Here is a 23,940-nt window from a genome sequence, read left to right as displayed (position 1 = left end):
TTAACTTTTTACTTCTAGTGATGGTATTTAGACTTAAAGAATTGTGTTCTTTTGTGAAAAGTACCATGATGAACATTACATGTAAGAATCATAATTTCACCAGAATGATACTAACTTCCTGTTGGTCGACAAAAGAGAAAGGAGTGAGAGAGAGAAAGAGATAGAGAGAGAGATGTTGCAAGGAGGAGATAACATTAATGTTTTAAATTTAAGATTTTTGGATTAAAGAGGGCACATTAATAAAAAAAAAATAATAAAAAACATAAAAAAATTCATAAAAAAGCTAAACCCAGCCTAAGCTGGTTGGCTGGTTTTAGCTGGTGTCCCAGCCTGGTTAGCCAGCCTGGATGACCAGTTTAGGCTGGTTTTAGCAGTTTGGTTGTTGTATTTTTCAGCAGGGAAGTCATTTATAGCCTAATAAACATTGCAGTATTCCATTAAATCGACCATTTTGATTTAAGGGAGACTTTACCTGGTAGCAACACTACCTTATAAGTTCATGTGTTTGATTTCCTAGGGGATACATTTCGATAAGCATCTGCTAAATGTGTAAATGTAATTTACAGGCTCATAGGCTTCTTGGAGAATTTGAATACACCCTTTGGGGAAGGTTTTTTTTGTTGTTGTTGTTCTCATCCCACACTGTGAGTGTTAAGGAAATTAAGCATGGCTAAAATAATCTTGGATGTACAATGGGGACCACAAAGTAATGGGGCCAAGCAAGAACTAGCAAACACCTAGCACTGAGCTAAAAACACTCGGTCCACTACAGCAACCGCACAGCAACCATCTGGCATCCACTCTTGTGAGTTCTGCACAGACAAGTTAGCACTAAAAGTTTCTTTAGTATTCATTAATATTTATTAGGGCAAAGCAGAACCGAAAAGCACAATATAGTGGTTTTGAGGGCTGAAACGTGTTTGGTGATATCCAAGGCATATCTTGAGGAAAATGTTTTCTTAAAGCAGAAATACCGTGGTATCATCATATTTATATCACAGTCACAGGGTTGGTAATTTTGGCATTGCGTCCCGTGGGCAGACAGTAAACCGCGTATCACAGTCGACTTGTTTCTCCGCCCCGCAGCAATCAGCGCAACAAGTGCACTGATGCTCTCTAACAGCGTCGCGACGCCGCCCGGAGTCACGGCTCTCTAGATGAGTATTTCCACCGCAGAGAACCAACTTTAAACTTTTACCCGAAGCCGTTCTGACCCAAGGATCTGCCTCGTGTCCGGTTGATTTCGGTCATGTGCCGCTAAATCGCCTGAGGGAGTGCTTGAGCCGCACATTTCGCGGAAAGTTTTCCGTCCCGATAAGAGCTTTGACCGCGGGGCGGTTGTTCTTGTGAATAAACGCACCGGACGAAATATTGGTTGACTGTTTATTGCGTTCTTTCGCATTCACCATTAGGCAGTTTAACGATTTCCGCGAAGTTAATATGCGTAGTTCGTTGGACATTGGACCTTCGGAGGAGTTAATGTTAGTCGCGGCTGACGAGTCAATCGAAGCCGCACAAGTGTTGTGACACCGGGCCAAGACAGCACTCAAGAAGTATGATAAAGGTAAGACTCTGCGTGTATCAAATAATTGTCCTGTTTATTAAGAAAGGCCATACTGATTTTGTCAATTCTGAAATTGAGATTACATATGTCAAATGAATTAAAAATGTGCTTTCAACAGATTGGCAGCTCTTTATATTCTTGCCAGTTCCGTTGGGTTCAAAAGAAGGGGGGGGGGGGGTATTGTCTGTATGCGTTACTAGCCCACTGGTTGCCATAGTGATGTGGGGGGTGTAGGAGCGCGCAAAGCTTGTAGGGAGATCCGAGAAGACGAGGTGGGGGTGGTTTGGCTGTTTAGGGTCTCGCGAGGTGCTTCTTAAAGAGCTTTACGGAGAGACTCAGTTAATTAAACTCACAAATAAACTACAGCTTTTTTCTTCCGTGGAAAAACCCCAACTCCGTAATCGCCTTCATTCATACCCGCAGCTCGCACTTAAGGCTGAAATATTTGTCTTGATCTGTCCTGCTTGAAAGGTTTTCTTTGTGGTGGAACCAAAGGGGATTTTTCAGCTAACGTTATGTTAAAAAAACAAACATTTCACTCAGTGTGTCATTTTATAAATCAATGCTTCTCAAAGAGGAGGCCTCTGCAACCCTGCTGAAGTAAACCAGGCTACAGTGGTTCTGAGCTGGTTTAGCTGGTCTCTGGTCTGGCCAAACTGATGGGGCAGCTTCTTAAAACCAGACTGACCAGAGACCAAAACGTAAGATATCAGATATTAATTATAGTTCTAGTCTAATTATTAAAATCCTTATCCAGTAATCACAAACAACTACAGAAGTCATCGAAATTCATAGATCGGAAAGTGTGGGAACATAAGAGTCGTGATTTTTGTAAAATAGATTACATTTAGGTTTGTAAGCGACTCATTTCTCATGCTTTAATATATTGTCTAAAGCCATGTGCTGCTGTTGACTTCGTAATTTATGGCAAATAAATAAAAAAATGCCAAAAAAGTAATGTAATTCACGGTAACAGCTGGTTAAAAGTACTATGCCCAGCACTTTCGCTTCTCTAAACAATTGTCTTGCTTTTTTTCTGAATTGCACTGGAATGCACTCCTCCACACATAATGAGTGTTTGCGTTATCACAAGACACGCACAAGGAACTTTAATGCCTCACTGGGTGTCTCCTAATCTATGGCTGCTGTAAATTAAGGCTAAATCTCACTTCCCACCTTCTTCTCGATGATTTTACTCCCTGATTGCGCACAAATGCGTTGATGTGTTAAGTGTTTAATGGTGTTTTGTCAGTAGAAAGCATTTGTTTGAAAGTGCTTATGTTTGAAAGTCCTATTATGCCACAGCCAATTCTTTGAATTCTTTACATGCATACAGTTTAAAGGGATAGTTCACAAAAAATCTATCATTATTTACTCACTGTCATTTCATTTCAAATCTGTGCGACTGAATTTCTAATGTGGAAAACAATTAAATTTGGAGAAATATTCTAGCTGGTGTTATTAATATGCAGTAAAAGTGAATGAGAACTGGCTCCAAAATGACAAAAAACAAACAAAAAAACACCATAAACATATCCTAAAAGTGAAGTGTAGTGAGTGAAGTGACATTCCATCAAGTATGGTGACCCATACTCAGAATTTGTGCTCTGCATTTAACCCATCCGAAGTGCACACACACAGAGCAGTGAACACACACACACACACACTGTGAACACACACCCGGAGCAGTGGGCAGCCATTTATGCTGCGGCGCCCAGGGAGCAGTTGGGGGTTCGATGCCTTGCTCAAGGGCACCTAAGTCATGGTATTGAGGGTGGAGAGAGAACTGTACATGCACTCCCCCCACCCACAATTCCTGCCGGCCCGAGGCTCGAACTAACAACCTTTCGATTGGGAGTCCGACTCTCTAACCATTAGGCCACGACTTCCCCCATATGAAAAGGGGTTCATATGACTTTTGCGCTATATAAGTTTTCTGAAATCATACTTTTGTGTGAGAAATTGGTCAGCTCTCCATGGTAAGTTCATGAGAGAAGCAGCGATACTTTGAACAAATCATTCTTTTGAGTCGGATCTTTTAAATCACAGTTAATGCAGTTCTCAAAACCTGTCTGAATGAATCGAATCGAGAAACCTGTTAAAAGGCGGACAAGTACTATGAACTGCTTTTATGATGCTTTTGCAACCTTTTTGAAGCTTGAAATTTTAAGTCTCCATTCATTGTAATCACATTGAAAATAGTTACTACGTCGCATTTATTTATATAGCATTTTATACAAATGGTTTCAAAGCAGCCTCACATTAATAAACCAAAAAGCGTTAATGATGAAAAGTAATCAATTATAAAATGCATTAAATTATAGCTGTAAAGCAGCTCTGCAGAAGGAAATATTGTCATTATTCAGCTCAGTTCAGTTCAAATGTATTCTCATCCAATAGTGTCAGTGCAGTTAAATCGATAATATTACTGAATATTAATTTAAATGTTCAATTATAAAATATTAACATTTTGTCATTATTTACTCAGCCTCAAGTTGTTCCAACCTTTTTTCTTTTGCTGAACACAAAAAAAGATCGTTTGAAGAATGTTAGTAACCAAACAGTTGATAGCAGCCATTGACTTCCATAGTATTTTTTTCCATACTATGGAAGTCAGTGGCTAACAGTTGGCTTACCAACGTTCTTCAAAATATCATTCTTTGCACTTATCAGAAGAAAGAAACTCATACAATTTGAGGGTGAGTAAAAAACTTCAGATTTACATTTTTGGGAGAACTGTTCCTTTAAATGCAACTTACTCAGGACCTTTTTAGTTACACATGTATAGTAAAAGATCAGACCTTTCTTTAAACACAGCACTGTTTTATTTTCTCTGTTGTATTGACATGCATTTCCTCTATGTTTTCCACCAGTGGACTTGGAGTAGACAAATGCAGGTCATGAGACAGGTGAGATGAATGGGGTGTCAAATGTAGCATTACTTGACGCTTTCCATGCCTGAAGCAGGCAGGGTGTGTTTGCCTCCTAACTGTGCTTCTTTTTCACACTGACAAAAAAAGAGAACTGGGTCGTAATATAGCAGGTGGTGGCAGCAACCAAACAAAAATAATAAATCACATACGCCAAACCTAAAAGGTTATTGCTTCAGTGAACATCTTCTCTCTCTACACCCGTGGTTATGTGTTTGAGCGTGTTTGACAGTATGCAGATATATTGATGCTAGTCCAGACCGATAAAGCCTCATAATCAGATTAGGACAGGGAGAGGGGTGCTGCTCGTTATCTTGTGGGTTTGAGCGAGTGCAATCTTGTCCAGAGGGATGAGGAAAGCTAGCTTCCTTAAACATTTTCACTGTGAAAGGATCATCACCGCGTGAGTCGAATGAAATCTTTTCACTCTCACTCCAAACATTGAATATAAACACAAGATAATCAACAAAGATATAAATAAAGCAGAAAGTCTGGATGTCTAAAGGGCGGTGTAGCCTCCCAAAATGAAAGAGTGAAAAAAAAGCTTGAAGCAATTGTGGCTCTGGTAATTTTCCTACTACTATTTAAATAAAGCAAGCATAGTCTTCATTCCAGAGTGATGTGACAGCATGGCAAGACTTGCTCGTCTTGATTGGCAGATTAAGAAAACTGGTGTGGTTGGTTATTCTTAGGAATTTCCTTAGTCAGGAAGCATCATTTTGGGCCTGTGTGTTTTTATGTGTGTTGTACGATGTCATCCTTCACAGCTGCCACCTTCATTTTAAAGGGACAGTTCACTCAAAACACGAACATTGTCATAATTTAGTCAACTTCATGTCATTCCAAACAGGTGTAACTTTTTTATTATTATTCTGTTCATACAATGAACACTAAGACATTTTTCAGAAAATGTTCTTTTGTTTTCCTTAGAAGAAAGTCATACAGGTTTGGAACGACATGATGTTAACTAAATACTTTTTTTTTTTTTTTAAGTGAACCTGTCCCTTTAAGAACTATGATTTTTCTTTTAATGATTTTTGTTTGTTTGTTTGTTTTAAATCTCCAGGTTCACTTTGATTGTTTGTAGGGCTTGTGATTGTATTTCATAAAATGATTATTATTAATACTAAAAATTTTATGCAAAATAAGAAATACTGCAATTGTAATAATTCACTGTAAATATAAAAAATAACTAAGAAAAAAGTTATTTTACACTGTAAAATTACAAAAGTTTTTATTTGTGTCTCAATTACTTCATTTTGCTCTTTTTTATATAGTAGGAAACTGTAGGGAGCCAATAAAACTTCTCGTCATATCTAAACCATATTGCAATAATTTTTCTTTATTATTATTATTATTTTGATTGCCTTATGTTTAATGCCTCTGTGAATGTTCTTCCTTGTGTTAAAACCCCTACGTAAATAGTTTTTTTTTTCTGCCACAAGGAAGTTGTTTATCAAGAAGCATAAATTCTTTATCCTCCTCCATATGGAGCTGGAAAATGAATAAAGTAGTTTTTTGACTGCTGTCTATGCATTATAAAGGCGTGCTTGGCTTTAAGAATGCCATGTCAGTGTTTAGTATGCGTGCATCACTAGATATTAGTTGTAGGTGTGTTTGGGTGTATTAGTGGCTTCTGTAGGCATGCTCATGTTTATGTTTGTCTGAGGACTTGTTTAAGGAGTTTAGTTTGAGTCTGATTCCAGCTGGTAGCTGAACAGAGGTTGTTTGGGCTTTTAATTAATTCTTACTCGGCAACAGTGATGATAAACAGGAGGAAGAGTAGGAGAGAGGTTCAGCTTTAAACACAGAGACGTTGGACATGTGAGTAGACTGAGGAGTGACTTGGAAGTTGAGTTAATTGCATTCTTTTAAAGGTCTGGTTAAACAAAAAGGTCAGGTGGCAGCTTCTTCCTCATGCCTCGATGGAGCTGAGTGTTAATGGGTAGAAGGACTTGATGTGATAGAGATCAGCATTTGAGTTGAAAACAGAGCCAGAATCAACCAATGCTCACACAGCAAGACAAGAGGTCAACAGGTACAGGTCAGTAATCTATATACAGTGGTACCAGGAATAGTTTGAACACTCAATCCACACTTATATATATAAAATCTTAAACCAAGTGGCATTTATTGTAAAGAAAGATGGCAGAAGCAATCAGTCAATACATCTTTAAAAACGTACAGTTTAAAATGGTAGAAAAGAGATAAAACGAAGATTGAAAAGCAATTCTGATGGTTCAACAAGAAATATTTCTATAGTTAATGTGATGAAACAAAATACTTGTTGGTTAAAAAATAATTTAATGTTTTATTTATAAGAAAGCATGTAGCTCATTTGTGACATTACCATTTGCTTTGATATTATGTAATGTGTGAATTTTTAAGTTATTATTATATTAATATCTAACTTAAAGATTTTTTTAGGGACATTGTATATTACTTGACAGTTGGTTGACTCAGTCAAATGTGACTGGTCACATTTAATCTCAGCAATTGATATAATTTCTTTAATTTGGGGGCTTTTATTAGCAAATATTGATATTAAAATTTATGTGACTTATGATTGTCAGCATATCGTATATCTGTTCATTCTTACTTGGTAGAAAATGGGTTAAAGCAGCTCAGCCTCCTTAAGTGGACCCCTCTCTCCTCACTCCAAAGCTTGGGCAATTTATTGCATTAATCACAATGGATTAGAGGTTTTCATTGCTTAGTCATGCTCAAGAAAGCCTTTCATCATAGTGAACATCGCACCAGGCAACAATATCCACACCCTGGTGTAGAGGGGCCTCTCTTTCTTACTAAAAAGGCATAGCTAAAATCGTTTACAGGAAATTTTTACAGCACTTCGTGTAACCTACTCGTGAGCAAAGCTCTCATGCTTCTTACTGACACCCTCCAATTTGCCAGATAAAGGCATTATTCATCCATAAGAGAAACGTTGAAGCTTGATTTACACTTGTGGGTGGATAAGAACCCTTTAAAATTGCTGAGTTTTAGTATTGCTTAGGTCAAGTAATCAAACAGGTAATATAAGGATAAAGTTGAAAGTTCCTTCATTATGTGACTTATCAAGGTTATGTTTATCACACTGGGGTTGTATTGTTTCATTGAAGTGTGAAGTTAAAATCTTCCCCAGACAAAACAAATGGGTCATTTATTGTCTCACTCCACATCACATGGTTTGTGTTCTTTGTTCCAACACTTGATGCTGATTTGTCACCTTGTTCATCAAGATTAAACTTTCTTCAATGTGGTTCTGCAGGCACCTTCATCGGACTCACAGGGCTCCTCTCACAACAATGACCCACAGAGTGACCCTTTCACAGAGGAGCAGCTGATGAATCCAAGTTTGAGGTCTGGTTGTACGGTCCATATGCAGCCAGCCCTGTCCCAGCCTTGCTATGAAGAGAACAAGCTTAACAGACTGAATTCTCAGGGCCAGACTGTTCCTGTAATTGCTGATGGCCAGGCCAAGCTGTATCCCTCCAGGGCTGCACGTTTGTTTTCCACCCAGACAAAATGTGAGGACATTACTCCGCTCAGAGGACCACCTGTCACACCACAGGCATGGTCTGGATTGGCTAGCTTCCGTGTCATGGGTTCTTTCAAAAAACTGCGGACTTCTGTGCTCCAAGGAATCCAGAACCGGAGCAATGCAATGGCAGCAGGTCAGGAGAGAAATCCGTCCTCGATGTTTGAGGATAGTGGTAGTTTCTTAGTAACCAAACGAGAGGTTGCGACTAATCAAATCCAGGAAACTGACAAAGTGTCAAATGGAACCGCTCAAACTGGAAAGACTTCTTCAGTTTTGGATGAAGATGATTGTGAGGAGGATGTGAATGGGTTTCAGAGAAATTCCCATTTCTCTAAGAGTATCCGCAAGGCTTATGGGGCAGGACGTATCTCATTGCTTGACATAGTCAAGACAGAGAGCCCGACTAACAGTGAGCCTGACCCCAGCAGCACTGTGGAGTCTGTTGGACCTTGCAAGAACGTTGAGACTCCAGGAAATGTCAAGGGTCTCAAAAGACTAAGCAAGAGTGCAGATAATCTAGTCTTCAAAAGTCATTTTAGACGCAAAGCTGAACCACAGAACCCAGAATGCCCCAGTACTATAATTTTTCACAGGACCGACAGTTCTTCATTGGCTGACTTGCAGGAAAATGGTTCAGGTCAACGTCAAAGCCCCATGAGGACACGTGGACATTTGCAAAAGCTTGTCGGTAGTTTAACCGACCTGTCTGTCAAGCGTAAAAACACACCAGGCCCCATCTCCAGAAAAACCCTGTCACCTCTCAGTCAGATACATGATGACTACTCCCGCAGAACCCCATGTGTACAAATGAGTGGGCGCCAGCGGAGGCCTTCACCCACACCCAGTAAAGCCCAGCAGGTCAACACTCACCAACACAACCCAACTATACACCCCGCACCCTCCTGCCCCGCTGTCTTTAGTTCCACTTTAGATAACTCTCTGGAGCCTCCCAGCAAAACAACAGCCCTCATAAGTGACTATGTTCAGGTGGCTGTGTCCTCAACAGATTTCCATTCGGAAGCCCCACAGGAAAAATACTGTGAACCTATGGAGTGCCATCAAAATGGAATAAATAACCACTACTCTCACATGCCCAAGCATTGCTCAAGCCCCAGTCGAAAGCAGACAGTCAACGGTGTTAATGCTAACTTGGAGGTAAGACAATCCTGATGAGTTCATATTGTAAAATTTTCAATACAATTTAGATCTACAGACAACATTTGTGGCGCAATGTCAATTATCACATGAAAAATATTGGTTCTTAAAGGGTTAGTTCACCCAGATAGCAAAATTATGTAATTAATAACTTACCCTCGTGTTGTTCCAAACCTGTAAGACCTCCGTTTATCTTTGGAAAACAGTTTAAGATATTTTAGATTTAGTCCGAGAGTTCTCAGTCCCTCCATCGAAGCTCTGTGTACGGTCTACTGTCCATGTCCAGAAAGGTAAGAAAAACATCATCAAAGTAGTCCATGTGACATCAGAGGGTCAGTTAGAATTTTTTGGTGACATTTTGGTGCAAAAATAGCAAAAACGACGACTTCATTCAGCATTTTCTTCTCTTCCATGTCTGTTGTGAGAGAGAGTTCAAACAAAGCAGTCTGGATATTCGGTTCACGAACGAATCATTCAGTTCACCAAATCGAACTGAATCGTTTTAAATGTTTCGCATCTCTAATACGCATTACAAATGACTTAAGCTGTTAACTTTTTTAATGTGGCTGACACTCCCTCTGAGTTCAAACAAACCAATATCCCGGAGTTATGCATGCACTCAAACAGTACACTGAATGAGCTGCTGTGAAGAGAGAACTGAAGATGAACACCGAGCCGAGCCAGATAACGAACAATAGACTGACTCGTTTACGAGTCAAGAACCGGTTGCATCAGTTTTCGGATCACCAGTAGTTCTTTCGGACAGTTCGATTCAATAAACCGTTTGAAGAAAACGGTTCACCGGTTCTTTTTTGCACTCGACGTAATGACGTCATTTGCGATGATTGCCCTTGATTCAAGCCTTCGGTTTACCCGCGCTCATAACACTAGCACAGAATCAGTTCAGAATCAATCACCAAAAGAATCAGTTCGGTTCAGGTGCTCTGTGTGTCAGTCTGCTTCACGCTGAATCACACATGCGCAGTATCATCAGCTCCTCGATTCTTCTTATCTGGCTCGGCTCGGTGTTCATCTTCAGTTCTCTCTTCACAGCAGTTCAGTCAGTGTACTGTTTGAGTAAATGAATTACTCCGGGATATTGGTTTGTTTGAACTCAGAGGGAGTGTCAGCCACATTAAAAAAGTTAACAGCTTAAGTCATTTGTGGATTAATGCGTATTAGAGATGCGAAACGTTTAAAACGATTCAGTTCAATTTGGTGAACTGAATGATTCGTTCGCGAACCGGATATCCAGACTGTTTTTATTTTGAACTCTCTCTCACAACAGACACGGAAGAGAAGACAATGCTGAATAAAGTCATCGTTTTTGCTATTTTTGGACCAAAATGTATTTTCGATGCTTCAAAAAATTCTAACTGACCCTCTGATGTCACATGGACTACTTTGATGATGTTTTTCTTACCTTTCTGGACATGGACAGTAGACCGTACACAGAGCTTCAATGGAGGGACTGAGAACTCTCGGACTAAATCTAAAAAATCTTAAACTGTTTTCCAAAGATAAACGGAGGTCTTACGGGTTTGAAACAACATGAGGGTAAGTTATTAATTACATGATTTTGCTATCTGGGTGAACTAACCCTTTAATATACAAAAGCACAGCATGCACATTTACATTCTTAGTTGTAATCAAACTGTAATTAATTTTTTGTTTAATCATGCTTTTTCCAAGAAGAGACGATGTGCAACAGAATATTTAAATGATTATATAAACATTTTGTGTCAAATTGCTATGGGTAATTGGAGTCAGGACTAGGTATGCACATGCTGTATGAAACAAAGCTACAATTGTTTGATCAAACTAGTACAATATCTGTCAGACAAAAGCGATTACATGACATTTGTGGAAGACAAATTATTGCTTTAGACTTGAATCAAACTTTTTAAAGAGCATGTATAAGCTAAAAATTAGCATGCATTAAACTAGTGGGATATAATTATTTACCAGTCTTTTCTGTGTAAAATGGTCTATTTTCACTCATGTCACAGCCAGGCAAAATGGTAAAACCCAGTTAATTTTACATAGAGCTCTTCAAAGCTATCTTTGTAGACCCACAACAAAAAGATGGTTTAGATAACTTTATAGTACAATTAAATAACTTTATATTTATTTTATTCATTCTTTATTTTTACCATACTGTAACTACTATTTTTGAAGGAACAAAGAGAGGGATTTTCTGTGGGACATTATGCTATACATGTGTTGTGTTGAACATTATTTGAAAACATGCAGTTTGTGGCCCAAAATGTGATTGAGTCAGACATTACTTGAAGAACTGAAAAATTGAAGTGTGTGCTGTTTGGCAAGATTTCATATGTAACATGTTTTTCCTCGTCTAGACGATATTGATTAACTTTATTTCTTTAAATGGATCTTGCTGATAATAAGCAGCAAGACTGAACAAGCGCTTTTCTTTCAGACCAAATGTAAAAAATGTGAAACCTCTGCGAAACATCAGCGATTGCCATAAAGTCGAAGAGGTCATGGTGATCTAATTCTAAACACTTAATAACTGGAACGTTCCCTTTCATTGGATGACCTTGACCTTAACATAGGAAGTCATAAATTAAATTAGACTCAAATTTTGGTTGAAGCGTGAACTTGGATTGTGTCATATGCTTTGTGTCATATGTTTCTCACACGGGTGACCCTTGTATCTGACGATGCAACCAAAGCCTTGATCTGATTTAATTTTGTAGTTGGTCAGGACAAACCAATGCTTTTTTTTATTGGATGAATGACATCTCATTTCACAGCGGTTCTTCTGGAGTGGTACATTGCATCAGTGTCACATGGGCTGCTCAGCTGTGAGGCACACAGCAGGTAGAGTTAATGATTAGCTGATGTTTATGATTAGCGGGATTGCTTAAACACAGCTTCTAGACCCGAGACTGGACACGTATCAGTAAGGACAGTGTCTCCTCCCCTAAAGAACAACCCAAGCGCCAAAGTCCATTAATCTAACCAAGCTAGAGCGATCCCAGTCAAACTTTGTTTTGCTTGTCTATTTGTGTTTGTGTGTGTGTGTGTGCATAGATGTGTTTGCATATGTGTTGTGTACTGTCTTCAATATGGTGCTTATTTATTGTGTGCCTTTTCAGTGTTTATGGACTGAAGAGAGGGAGACTAATGATCTTGAGGTAAGATGTCTGTTTGGATTTATTGCAGACTGACTTTTTTCAGACATTGCTGCTTAAAAAATCTGTTTTATTTATCACTAAAAACTGGCTTTCTGAAATTCTGCTAATATCACTTGCCCCATTTGTCAAAGTTGTAAAAATAAAAACCAGTAATGATTTGCACCATATTTGTTATTTTGCAACAAAAGTAGGCCTATGATATCATAGATTTAATTGAGTTGCATTTTATAGTGCTATGAATTTCAGCAATTATTGCAAATTTAAGAAAAGAATACATTCAAGTAAATAGCTTCTTTTTTGTTTTTTGCAAAGACTAATTTAACGTAAAAAATGTAAATCTATTTTTCTGATTCATGTAAAATATGCTAGAAATTAAAAATAATGTTAAAAACTAATAATAAAAACATTATTTATGCCTGCGAAAAGTTTTAGTTATGAAGAAGATTAAATCTTGTTTGGGAAAGTACATTTCTGAACTATTAGTTAATAGTCTTTAAATTATTATTGAGCAATGATTAACAATTGTGTAACAAGTTTTCCTTGCTTCGATATTTATCTGAAATGTTAATCATTTACATGTAATTTTATAATCACTTTTTTTTTTGTGCTGTCAAAACTCATCCAAAATAAGTTTTTTAACATATGTGTGCACAGTGTATATTTATTTATATATACGTAAATACACAAACATGCATGTATATATATTTTTTTTAAAAATCATGTGTATAACATAAATTATAAGAATATAAATATATACCTGTAAATATTTTCAAAATATAAACTGTGTGTATGTATATTTATATATACAGGTCCTTCTCAAAAAATTAGCATATTGTGATAAAGTTCATTATTTTCCATAATGTAATGATAAAAATTAAACTTTCATATATTTTAGATTCATTGCACACCAACTGAAATATTTCAGGTCTTTTATTGTTTTAATACTGATGATTTTGGCATACAGCTCATGAAAACCCAAAATGTCTGTCTCAAAAAATTAGCATATTTCATCCGACCAATAAAAGAAAAGTGTTTTTAATACAAAAAAAGTCAACCTTCAAATAATTATGTTCAGTTATGCACTCAATACTTGGTCGGGAATCCTTTTGCAGAAATGACTGCTTCAATGCGGCGTGGCATGGAGGCAATCAGCCTGTGGCACTGCTGAGGTGTTATGGAGGCCCAGGATGCTTCGATAGCGGCCTTAAGCTCATCCAGAGTGTTGGGTCTTGCGTCTCTCAACTTTCTCTTTACAATATCCCACAGATTCTCTATGGGGTTCAGGTCAGGAGAGTTGGCAGGCCAATTGAGCACAGTAATACCATGGTCAGTAAACCATTTACCAGTGGTTTTGGCACTGTGAGCAGGTGCCAGGTCGTGCTGAAAAAAACGAAATCTTCATCTCCATAAAGCTTTTCAGCAGATGGAAGCATGAAGTGCTTCAAAATCTCCTGATAACTAGCTGCATTGACCCTGCCCTTGATAAAACACAGTGGACCAACACCAGCAGCTGACATGGCACCCCAGACCATCACTGACTGTGGGTACTTGACACTGGACTTCAGGTATTTTGGCATTTCCTTCTCCCCAGTCTTCCTCCAGACTCTGGCCTTGATTTCCGAATGACATGCAAAATTTGTCCAAAAGTCCAGTGCTGCTTCTCTGTAGCCCAGGTCAGGCGCTTCTGCCGCTGTTTCTGGTTCAAAAGTGGCTTGACCTGGGGAATGCGGCACCTGTAGCCCATTTCCTGCACACGCCTGTTTCTACTCCAGACTCAGTCCACTGCTTCCGCAGGTCCCCCAAGGTCTGGAATCGGTCCTTCTCCACAATCTTCCTCAGGGTCCGGTCACCTCTTCTCGTTGTGCAGCGTTTTTTGCCACACTCTTTCCTTCCCACAGACTTCCCACTGAGGTGCCTTGATACAGCACTCTGGGAACAGCCTGTTCGTTCAGAAATTTCTTTCTGTGTCTTACCCTCTTGCTTGAGGGTGTCAATGATGGCCTTCTGGTCAGCAGTCTTACCCATGATTGCGGTTTTGAGTAATGAACCAGGCTGGGAGTTTTTAAAAGCCTCAGGAATCTTTTGCAGGTGTTTAGAGTTAATTAGTTGATTCAGATGATTAGGTTAATAGCTTGTTTAGAGAACCTTTTCATGATATGCTAATTTTTTGAGACAGGCATTTTGGGTTTTCATGAGCTGTATGCCAAAATCATCAGTATTAAAACAATAAAAGACCTGAAATATTTCAGTTGGTGTGCAATGAATCTAAAATATATGAATCTAAAATGATATTTTATCATTACATTATGGAAAATAATGAACTTTATCACAATATGCTAATTTTTTGAAAAGGACCTGTACATAATATGTGTGTTTGTGTACTGTGCATATTTATTATGTAAACAAACTTATTTTGGATGTGATTAATTGCTATTAACCTTTTGACAGCACAAATTATGTAATTTAATTAATCATTATTCATCACTAATAATAATTAACTAATACCACTCTAGGGTCTGCTATAGTTTTTGTATTATGTACTTATTGGGTCTTGACCACATTAATGTCTGTGGAAAAATCTTGAAATAATTTATTTGATGTTGCAGGTCTTAAAGCATAAATTTTGACATATGTCTTCTGACTCTTTAGGCTTCATCAGATATCACAAAAGAGTTTCTCAAAGGTGATGAAATCTCAGCTGCTGCTGCTTCACCTGTCACCAGCACCTGTTCCTCACAATCCGCCCTGGTAACTCCAACAACACCAATCTCTCCACCCTATGCCAGTGACTCTTCCTCTTCTGTGGTGGCCAGGAAAAGGGCCGGTCGCTCCAGACCCCGGCCAGTGTCTGACTATGGCCAGCTGGCCAGCTCAAAGTACTGCATCCCAGAGGAGGACAGGGAGTCCGAGAGTATGGACTACACTTCCCAAAAGGACTACAATAGCAATGGCAGCTACACAGAGAGCAACAGACCAGAGAATGGTCATGTGTGCACTCAAGCAGAGAGCAGAAAGAGACGTCCCATCTCTGTTATAGGAGGAGTGGATCTGTATTCATCCCCAACTGCTGAGCAAAAGGATGACACTGAAAGCTTGCCTTCTGTAAGGCCATTTCTTTCTTTTAAATTTTGTTCCTAACACTGATATGGTCCCATTAAGGTCCCTCCCTTGGGGTGCAGCATTATGGGTTTAAAATGTCATAGTTCAGGTCTGGAAGAACTTTTTAGACCCTGATTGTAACTTCTTTTGTTCTTAAGTAACAATGTGATCCATGTGTTATTTTAAAGAAATGCTGCATCAGACAATCATTTCCTTGATGCTTTATTTGACTGATCTGTTAAATGGTGAATCTAACGAAACCTGTAAAGAAATGTGTATATGAGAAAATGAATCCTGTTTTTAGCACATTTGTATTTTCTTTCTTTTTCTAAAAAAAAAAAAAAAAAAGATTCTTATTTTCATTAGTGTTATATAGTGGTCTTCAACAGGGAGTCCACAGCAGGAGTCAAATTGTTTTAAACTATTTCTCATACTATATATATATATTTTTTTACATTTTTATTTGACTTAAAACAATGTGCAATTATGTTTCTGAACATTAATATTGATTATTTTAATGGACTTGCAAATGTTTCAATTGGATTTATACAACATATCATGGTAGTATTTAAGTTTTTGCTGATGGTTTTTATTATTGTATAACATAATAGTAATATTTATTTCTTTATTTAGTCATTTAGCAGACGTTTTTATCCAAAGCGACTTACAAATTAAATATTAATATTTCAATAATTAATATTATTATTACTTTATTTCTATATCTTTTTTATTTCTGGCAAATCTAATCTACTCATTTCTTTGTGAGATTCAGCAAGAAATTCCTTGTCATGGTTGTAATGTTATGTACTTGGCCAAGCGGATGAGCTGAAATTGCAGTATTATCTAATCATAGGTCATTGTCCTGCTCTGTACAGTCACTGAACTCTGAACATAGGGCCTGTTTGACAGTGGGCTCCTTTTAAGGCTGCTGATTAAAGTCTAATCTGTCATGCTTTGTTTCAGCCGGTATCCCGTCCTCCAGTGCCCTCTCATAGAGTGCCTCCATACCGGGCCATATCTGCCCGTCTGAGACCTTGCGTCTTCTCCCAAAGCACACCTATTGGACTGGATAGGATGGGGCGGCGCAGAGGACGTAGAGTGCTCAGCGGTAAGTGTGCACTTGACCTACAAGCATGAAACAATACAAATATTGATTCTTTATGGCATAATTTCTAACTTCATTCAATGTGGTCATATTATAGATGGCAGCTCTGATCCAATGGTTGATGATAGTGTGAGTGAGGAGGATGGCAGCTTTGAAGAACTGACTGAAGGAACACCGTATCTACAACCAGAAGTCGATCTTTTCACACTCAATCAGGTTTAGAAGAAATTTAATTTTTTATGATCATTAAATAAAATATATATTATGAACGTATTTATTGTTTAGTAATAATTATTATTTGTAATATTAGAATTTATTAAAATGACGTAATAGTTTTTTAATCGTAATTTATTAATATTAGTTAAAATTGTAATTATATTGAAATTTGTTATTTATACAGTTTATGCATGCAATTTAAAATGAATAAGTACAAATATGTTGCTAAATAATATATAATTTATTTAAATATTAGATATTTTCACTTTTGTATACTGACAGTATTTACATTTTTATTTGATTGCAGTTTTTTTTTCATACATATGACTGGAATTAATCATGTGAACATTTAAGAAATGTACTATTAATTTTCTCATCTTTTACAGTAGGGGTAAAACACTTTTTTTTACAGTGGTAAAAGTTACTTTGTGCACTTTTAATGTTATATAAAATCAACTTATAGTACATGTACACACATTTTAATCTTTTTTTTTTACTGTCTTTTTCACTTATGGGCTGTGCTATACAGAACAGGTCATATTTCACTGTTTATCTTATCTGTTCAATCATGTGTTTATGTGAAGTTGTTCTAGTGTTTGCATTTGTGCTTGTGTGGGATCGTCACACTTCATGTGCATGTTGTCATTCCGTACTGTTCTTATCATGTCTGACCTTTAGCCTCAATAGGTTTGGCCTGACTACAATCTCTCTCTTTCTCCAGTACATACAGTTGGGACATGCCGTGCATGCTGAGGCTCTGTGGGACCATGTCACAATGGAAGAGCAGGAGCTGGCCTTCAAAGCCGGGGATGTGATCCGTGTTCTGGATGTTCAGGAGCAGGACTGGTGGTGGGGGGCGGTGGGCGACCGCGAGGCCTGGTTTCCCTCCAGCTTTGTGCGAGTGAGTTGCATGACCCTCTCGGAGTAATGAATGTGAAACAAAAGCCACACAGCTTGAAAGTAACACTTGAACATAGTAACACATCCTGTCCGGTTGCACCGGGTAACCCAAGAGGAAATGCTACATGTGTCATCACAGTGGTATGTGCTGATTGACCTGTTTAGAAAGAAATGCGGGTGTACGGAATGATGCTTTTTATTGTTTTGAGCAGTAAATAAATGCATCCCATTGTCAATCTATGGCTCCAACAAGATGAGTCAATCATACACAAAGAGGCTTCAGATGAAACGATCTAGACTTCCTGTAGAAGTGGATTGTCCAGTTGGCTCAATCACAATTGAATGTTGTCTAAAAATTGTGCCTAATCCCGGTTGATACTCTGGAATTAATGTAATGATATGTTGTTGTCAAGGTTCGGGTGAATCAGGAGGATTCAAGCAGTGATAGTGTAGAAATCCCACCGGATGCAGAGGAATCCGTCCCACCGGATGCTCACAAACAAAACTCAGTGCACAGACAGCAGATGAGAGCCAATGTGGTCAAAGAAATCATGGACACAGAGCGTGTTTACATCAAACATCTCAAAGATATCTGTGAGGTGAGCCTCCATCCCAGTCATTTCACATTTGCTTTAGTTTAATCTGTTTGTTTTGTGGTCTATGTATGTTCTCTATTATTAAATAAAAAAAAACGTATCTTTAAGTTAGCCTGAATGGTATTCAATCTTCTATGCTTGTCATTTTAAAGATGAGATCAAGATTGATACACACTTGCCTTCTTTCAAGAAGAATAGATTTTGTGCTCAAGATTAGTTCAGTGATCTGTAACTCCACACTAGTGGAATACAAGAATACTAGCATACTACATTGTTCACTACTTTTACTGTATATTGATCAAATGCAGTCTTGAAGATCATAACCCTCTCTCAAACACTTTCGAACGGTAGTTTATATACTCTGTGTTGAGTATTGTATCAGTGATGATGATGATTATCGTCATTATTTTATGTATTTGAAACTAAATGGTGTTTTAGATATTCATGCAATGGTGAACCTATCCAAAACAGCAGTATGCTAAAGTGTGATCATGGGACTTCACCGCTTTGCAGTTTTATTTATGCAAGTGGAGTCCAGTGGAAATAAATAGCTGTATTTTACACAGAGTTTGTTTGAAAAGCATCTTAACATTCAGAAGTCTTATCAAAACAACAGTTAAGAAAAAAATGTCAATATTTCTTAGCTCAAATGTATTCGTTTATCCATCAGATTGTGTTTATCCAGCAGTCTCACTGATGACCTCTGCTGGTCAAATGCATAAAAATATTTTTCAGGGAAGGAAAACTTTCCAAAGCAATGAAAAAATATCTAAATGTTCATTTTGATGTTTCAATCCAGAATGATTTGTTGTTGTAGGGATATATCCGTCAGTGTAGGAAGCACCCTGGCATGTTTACTGATGCACAGCTAAAGACAATCTTCAGCAACATCGAGGACATCTACAGGTTCCAGAGAAAGTTTCTGAAGGACCTAGAAAAGAAATACAACCCCCAGAACCCTCATCTCAGTGAGATTGGCTCCTGCTTCCTACAGCAGGTACTTTAGAAAAGAACCAGTGAAATGAATGTTTTCCTCACAGTTTGCACATATTCCCCATTATATCTATTCTCCCTCTCAGGAGGACGGTTTCTCCATATACTCTGAATACTGTAACACACATCCAGTGGCATGTGCTGAATTACAACGGTTGATGAAACAAGGCAGATATAAACACTTCTTCGAAGCCTGCCGTCTCTTACAGCAGATGATCGACATCTCCATTGCTGGCTTTCTACTCACACCTGTACAGAAGATTTGTAAATACCCTCTTCAGCTGGGAGAGCTTTTGAAGTACACACCCAAAGACCACAGGTAGCTTATTTTTTACATACACTATTCAACAGTTTGGAGTTGATACACATCCGGGTTTATCCTGCTTAGAGAATTATGGGGCGGCTGACACCGTCAAACTTTGTGCTGCCTTTGGCTGGGCTGTCGACAAACTCACTACAACATGCAAGCGTCACTAAATAACATAAATTACTGCTTATAGTCAAAAGTGTGCATATTTGGAAAAATACTGATATCTTTACATATTCTTGCTTTGTTTCTTTAGACAGAATCATCATTTCTATTCTTTATCCACTGAATCCTGTTCAGTTATGTACACAACAATCCCAGAGAAACATTTCTACTAACAAAATATGAAGCTAATAAATGAACGATTACAATTGTATATGATTTACAATTGATTACAATTGTTTTTCTTCTCAGTGACTACGAAGGGGTGTGTGCCGCACATAAAGCAATGAAGAATGTGGCAAGTCTGATAAATGAAAGGAAAAGACGACTTGAGAGCATTGACACCATCGCTCACTGGCAGGTGGCCATCCTACGCTGGGCGGTCAGTGATATCTCCACTGCTTTCAGCATTAAACACGTTTTCAGAAAAATTCAGGAAATAGCCACAGCCTCTCTGAAGTTTTCGTATCAAGAAATTTGATTAATTCGCAGTTGTGTAAAGATATTAATTGGATACCATGTTGATCAGTTTATTAGATTATTTATTTGTTAATGTGCTGGGTCATTCACAGGGCTAGATGAGGCTTTGTGTACTTCATAACAATTTCACGTTTCTATTTCTTTCAGAAATGATGAAGAAAAAAAAAAAAATATATATATATATATATATATATGTTTATATATGTTTATTTCCTGTAGGGTGAAGATGTGTTAACACGAAGCTCCGAACTCATTCACTCCGGCGAGTTAACGCGGATAGTGCGGCCCGGTAAGACGCAACAACGCAGCTACTTCCTGTTTGACCACCAGCTGGTGTTCTGTAAGAAAGACGTCCTGCGGAGAGACCTGCTACACTACCGTGGTCGCATGGACACTGACCTACTCAAGCCAATCGACCTGCCTGATGGACGGCACGCTGAGCTGGGCGTCCTGAAGAACGCGTTTCTCCTGCGGCATGCAGAGAACCTGAATGTGCTGTGTGTGCTGTGCTGCAGAAAGAGCCAGGACAAGCAGCGATGGCTGCAAGCGTTTGCTCGAGAGCGCAGACGCGTACAGGAAGACCAAGAGATGGGTCAGTCTCACAGCTGAAGGAATACGTGTTCACTTCTGGAATGAAATGTTCATGCCATGAATTCAAAGAATGACGTTCATTATTTTCATCGCTTTTCAGGGATGGAGATTACCGAGGCCCAGAGGAAGCAAGCAGTTCACAACGCCAGGAAAACTAAACAAGGAAATATGAAGAGTATGCATTTTGTTGTCTTGTTGGAACTGGAGGTCAAAGCAGAGTTATAATATATTTTAATTAAATTTTTAATATAATATTTATTTTTATTATTTTTCATGTTATTTTCATTTTATTTCAGTTCTACAGCATCAATTTATTTGAGTTCTTATTCTGTCATTGTTAGTCTTATTTCATTTAGGTTATTATTTGAGATTTATAAGATTTACTTAAAAATGTTTAACTAGAGATATTGTCTGGTTCAATACAGATAAGATAAATACATTTTTGGACAATTTTTATTTAGTCGGTTTTGGACTCATGAAAATTTAGTTAAATTTCAGTTTTTCATAAGTATTTTTATTTTATTTTTATATTTTTTAATAATGACAGAGTCAGGGTCTCTTTGGTGGTACTTTCTTTTCTTTTTTTATTGTATTTTTATTTTCATTTGTCTTTATCAATTTAGTTTAGTTATTGTTAGGTTTTCATTTTAGTTTTTTTTTTAGGTTAGATTTCTTTTATATTTTAGTTTAGTTTTAATATTTAGGGTTTCCAAAAAAAAAATGATATAACTTAAAAATGTTCAGTGTTAATGTTTAATGTGATTTTCTGTGTTAAATTACAATTAGAAGGCTGTTAAGTATAATTGATTTCTAAAATCTTTATTACAGGCTGGTCATACCGAATACAGGTTTCAGATTTATAATGTACCATATAGTAAAATTTGTGAACATTTTTTATTTCATTTCAGTTGGTTGTCACAAAAAATATTTTCATTTACTTTTTGATCATTCAGTGACCATCGTGTCCATGGCCCCAGGCAGCTATTCTCAATTTAGACAATACGTATACATTGGAAATTTAAGGATTTTGTGTCTGTTTGCTTCCAGAAAGGAATTATTCTGATCATCCTGTGCCTCCTCACCATCAGCCGCTACATCCTCTCCATCAGCGGCATGTGACTGTGCCAACCAGCATCCCCCAGCAGCAAGTCTTCTCTTTAGCAGAGCCAAAGAAAAAGCCCTCTCACCTGTTGTACTCACTTGCACGCAGTGCCCTCTTCAGGAAATGACAAAAAGAGACACCTTTAGACAACATTTTGTGTTTTTACATTATGCTGATGAGATCCATAAATGATGAAATATTACAGGACTACACCTATGTTTTTGTCATATTCAAATGCATACACATGGAATTGTATATTTATATTCATGTGTGTGTACAAATGATGTGTGTCTCATTATTTAGCCTTAAGCCAGTGTGTTAGTCTGGAAAGTGTTAGTTTTTTTTTTTTCTTCGTCATGTCATTTTACTGATATGGTCAAAACCGCTGCTTCCCATTGGGTTTCTCCCATCTCTCACTTAACCTAAATGTGTGTCTTTTATGACAAAGAGTTGTATTCTGCTTTTTAGCTACATTTTATTTAATTTTATTGCTTTACCCGAGGCTGGAGCCTTCTGAAATGTAAAGACGGCAAACACTAACACCTTTCATTCTGTAAATAAACTTGAACCAAATGTACAGTGTCTGCAAGTGCTCAAATATAGTATAAGTTACGATCGTCCCTGAGGTACAAAGGAGCTGAATGCATCTATAGGATAAGAGAACACAATGCTCACTGTGTGCACACCGAGCGCCAACCTCCCGCTCTCTCGTGAGGCCAATAAGGAAGTGACTAAAACTGTAATTCATCGACTGGCCGCTTGAGGCTGGCTGCAAAAGGGAGTCAGTCCCATAGACTCCCCATGTTAAAATGACCAACTTTACAGCAGGAAAACATGTTTACACATGTTTACAGCCTGGTGCAAAAAATGATTTTGGTCTAAATAGCTAATTTTGCCCTTCATGACAACTGTGAGGGGGGTGAATTTTTTTTTATAACTCATCCGTTTAAATTATATTAAGACTTAAAGGAGCTATGTGGAGGTTTTTACTTAAAAAAATCTTTAAGATAGAGTTTTAATTTGTACATGTATGAGCCAACCATGATGTAAAAAAAAGAATGACACCTCGACTGTCCACCACGGTTGCCTCTATCAGCCTGTAGGCTCAATTGTGTTTGGAGGAGTCGGGCCCGAATTGGCGCGAAAATTCACAAAATGTGACGTCATGCGCGTTCTCGTCTACTTGGGCTTACAACCGTATGGCACGCCAGCCATTATAGTAAGCAGCGGCAATAGTGTTTTCAAATGGACTCTGCGGATGGAAAGAAGTGACCAGCCTCCAGCACAATTCAGACACCCACGGACACTCCTCCTCGTAAGTAAAAAAAAAAAAAAAAAAAAAAAAAAAAGAGCGTGCGCACTGAGAACGAGCATGAGACTGGCTGCAGTTCCTCTAACGGCCACTGGTGTCAGTAACGGGTTAGAAATTTCAGAACCTACGCAATGCTCCTTTAAAGTTCTGCATAATTAAGGGCGTAGCCACTTGAGTGACAGGTGGATTGCCGCTGCTGACACTGCCGTCGCGCTAGGTGGGTGTGGCTTCAGCAACTAGCTTTTTGATTTTCCGGGAGATTTCGCGGTGACGCGCTGCCAAGATGGCGACGGCCCGCTCTACACACTTTAGGCTTCAAAAACACACTTCAGGAGTCTACGGGTGACGTCACGGACACTACGTCCATGTTTTTATACAGTCTATGGTGCACACCGATGGCCGTCGCTAGTGGGGTGAAAGGTGGTGACGATTATAGGGGCCCACGGCTGAGGGGGGCCCCCAACGATCTCAACCGCCTGGCTGAGGCCAGCCTAAAAAGATGCTCATGACAGTTGATGGGCCACTGCTGCACATCGTCACGAAAGCTTATCTTTTTCACGTGTTTTTAAGCATTACCACTTGTAGATTTAAACATTAAAGCATCCAAAAACAAGACGCGGAAAAGCTTAATGGAGTAGCCGGTTACTAGTGCGCTATGTTCGGTGCGCACGCGGAGAGAGAGTCGCATATCACGGACAGCGACACTGAACCGAGCTCTCTCTTCTC

General features: G+C 38.3%; 1 protein-coding gene across 3 annotated transcripts; it reads left to right on the top strand.

Annotated features, from left to right (window-relative positions):
* The first annotated feature begins 1,039 nt into the window (after positions 1–1,039).
* spata13 (spermatogenesis associated 13) lies at positions 1,040–22,479 on the top strand. 3 transcript variants are annotated; one of them, XM_059524698.1, is made up of 14 exons: positions 1,040–1,564; positions 7,763–9,190; positions 12,313–12,351; positions 15,001–15,453; positions 16,414–16,558; positions 16,653–16,771; positions 17,493–17,672; positions 18,085–18,270; positions 19,085–19,264; positions 19,347–19,579; positions 19,982–20,111; positions 20,429–20,801; positions 20,901–20,975; positions 21,848–22,479. In XM_059524698.1, the coding sequence occupies exons 1-14, from the start codon at positions 1,556–1,558 to the stop codon at positions 22,027–22,029; spliced, it is 3,732 nt and encodes a 1,243-aa protein (XP_059380681.1). In that variant the 5' UTR covers positions 1,040–1,555; the 3' UTR covers positions 22,030–22,479. The 3 variants fall into 3 exon arrangements, with proteins under 3 accessions (XP_059380681.1, XP_059380680.1, XP_059380678.1); XM_059524697.1 differs by lacking the exon at positions 1,040–1,564 and adding an exon at positions 2,209–2,265; XM_059524695.1 differs by lacking the exon at positions 1,040–1,564 and adding an exon at positions 4,441–4,473.
* The last annotated feature ends 1,461 nt before the right edge of the window (positions 22,480–23,940 follow it).

The sequence above is a fragment of the Carassius carassius genome, chromosome 35, assembly GCF_963082965.1.
Source record: "Carassius carassius chromosome 35, fCarCar2.1, whole genome shotgun sequence".
NCBI lineage: Eukaryota > Metazoa > Chordata > Actinopteri > Cypriniformes > Cyprinidae > Carassius > Carassius carassius.
The sequence above is the reverse complement of the archived record's forward strand: the minus strand, read 5'-3'. Positions and strand labels throughout refer to the sequence as shown.

Bases quoted from the DNA above. Each gene is read 5' to 3' on its own strand.
- spata13 (XM_059524697.1), top strand. From the start codon at position 2,224: ATGGGGCAGCTTCTTAAAACCAGACTGACCAGAGACCAAAAC. The intron at 2,266-7,762 runs GTAAGATATCAG...GTGGTTCTGCAG, and splicing joins GACTGACCAGAGACCAAAAC to GCACCTTCATCGGACTCACA. The intron at 19,265-19,346 runs GTACTTTAGAAA...TCTCCCTCTCAG, and splicing joins GCTCCTGCTTCCTACAGCAG to GAGGACGGTTTCTCCATATA.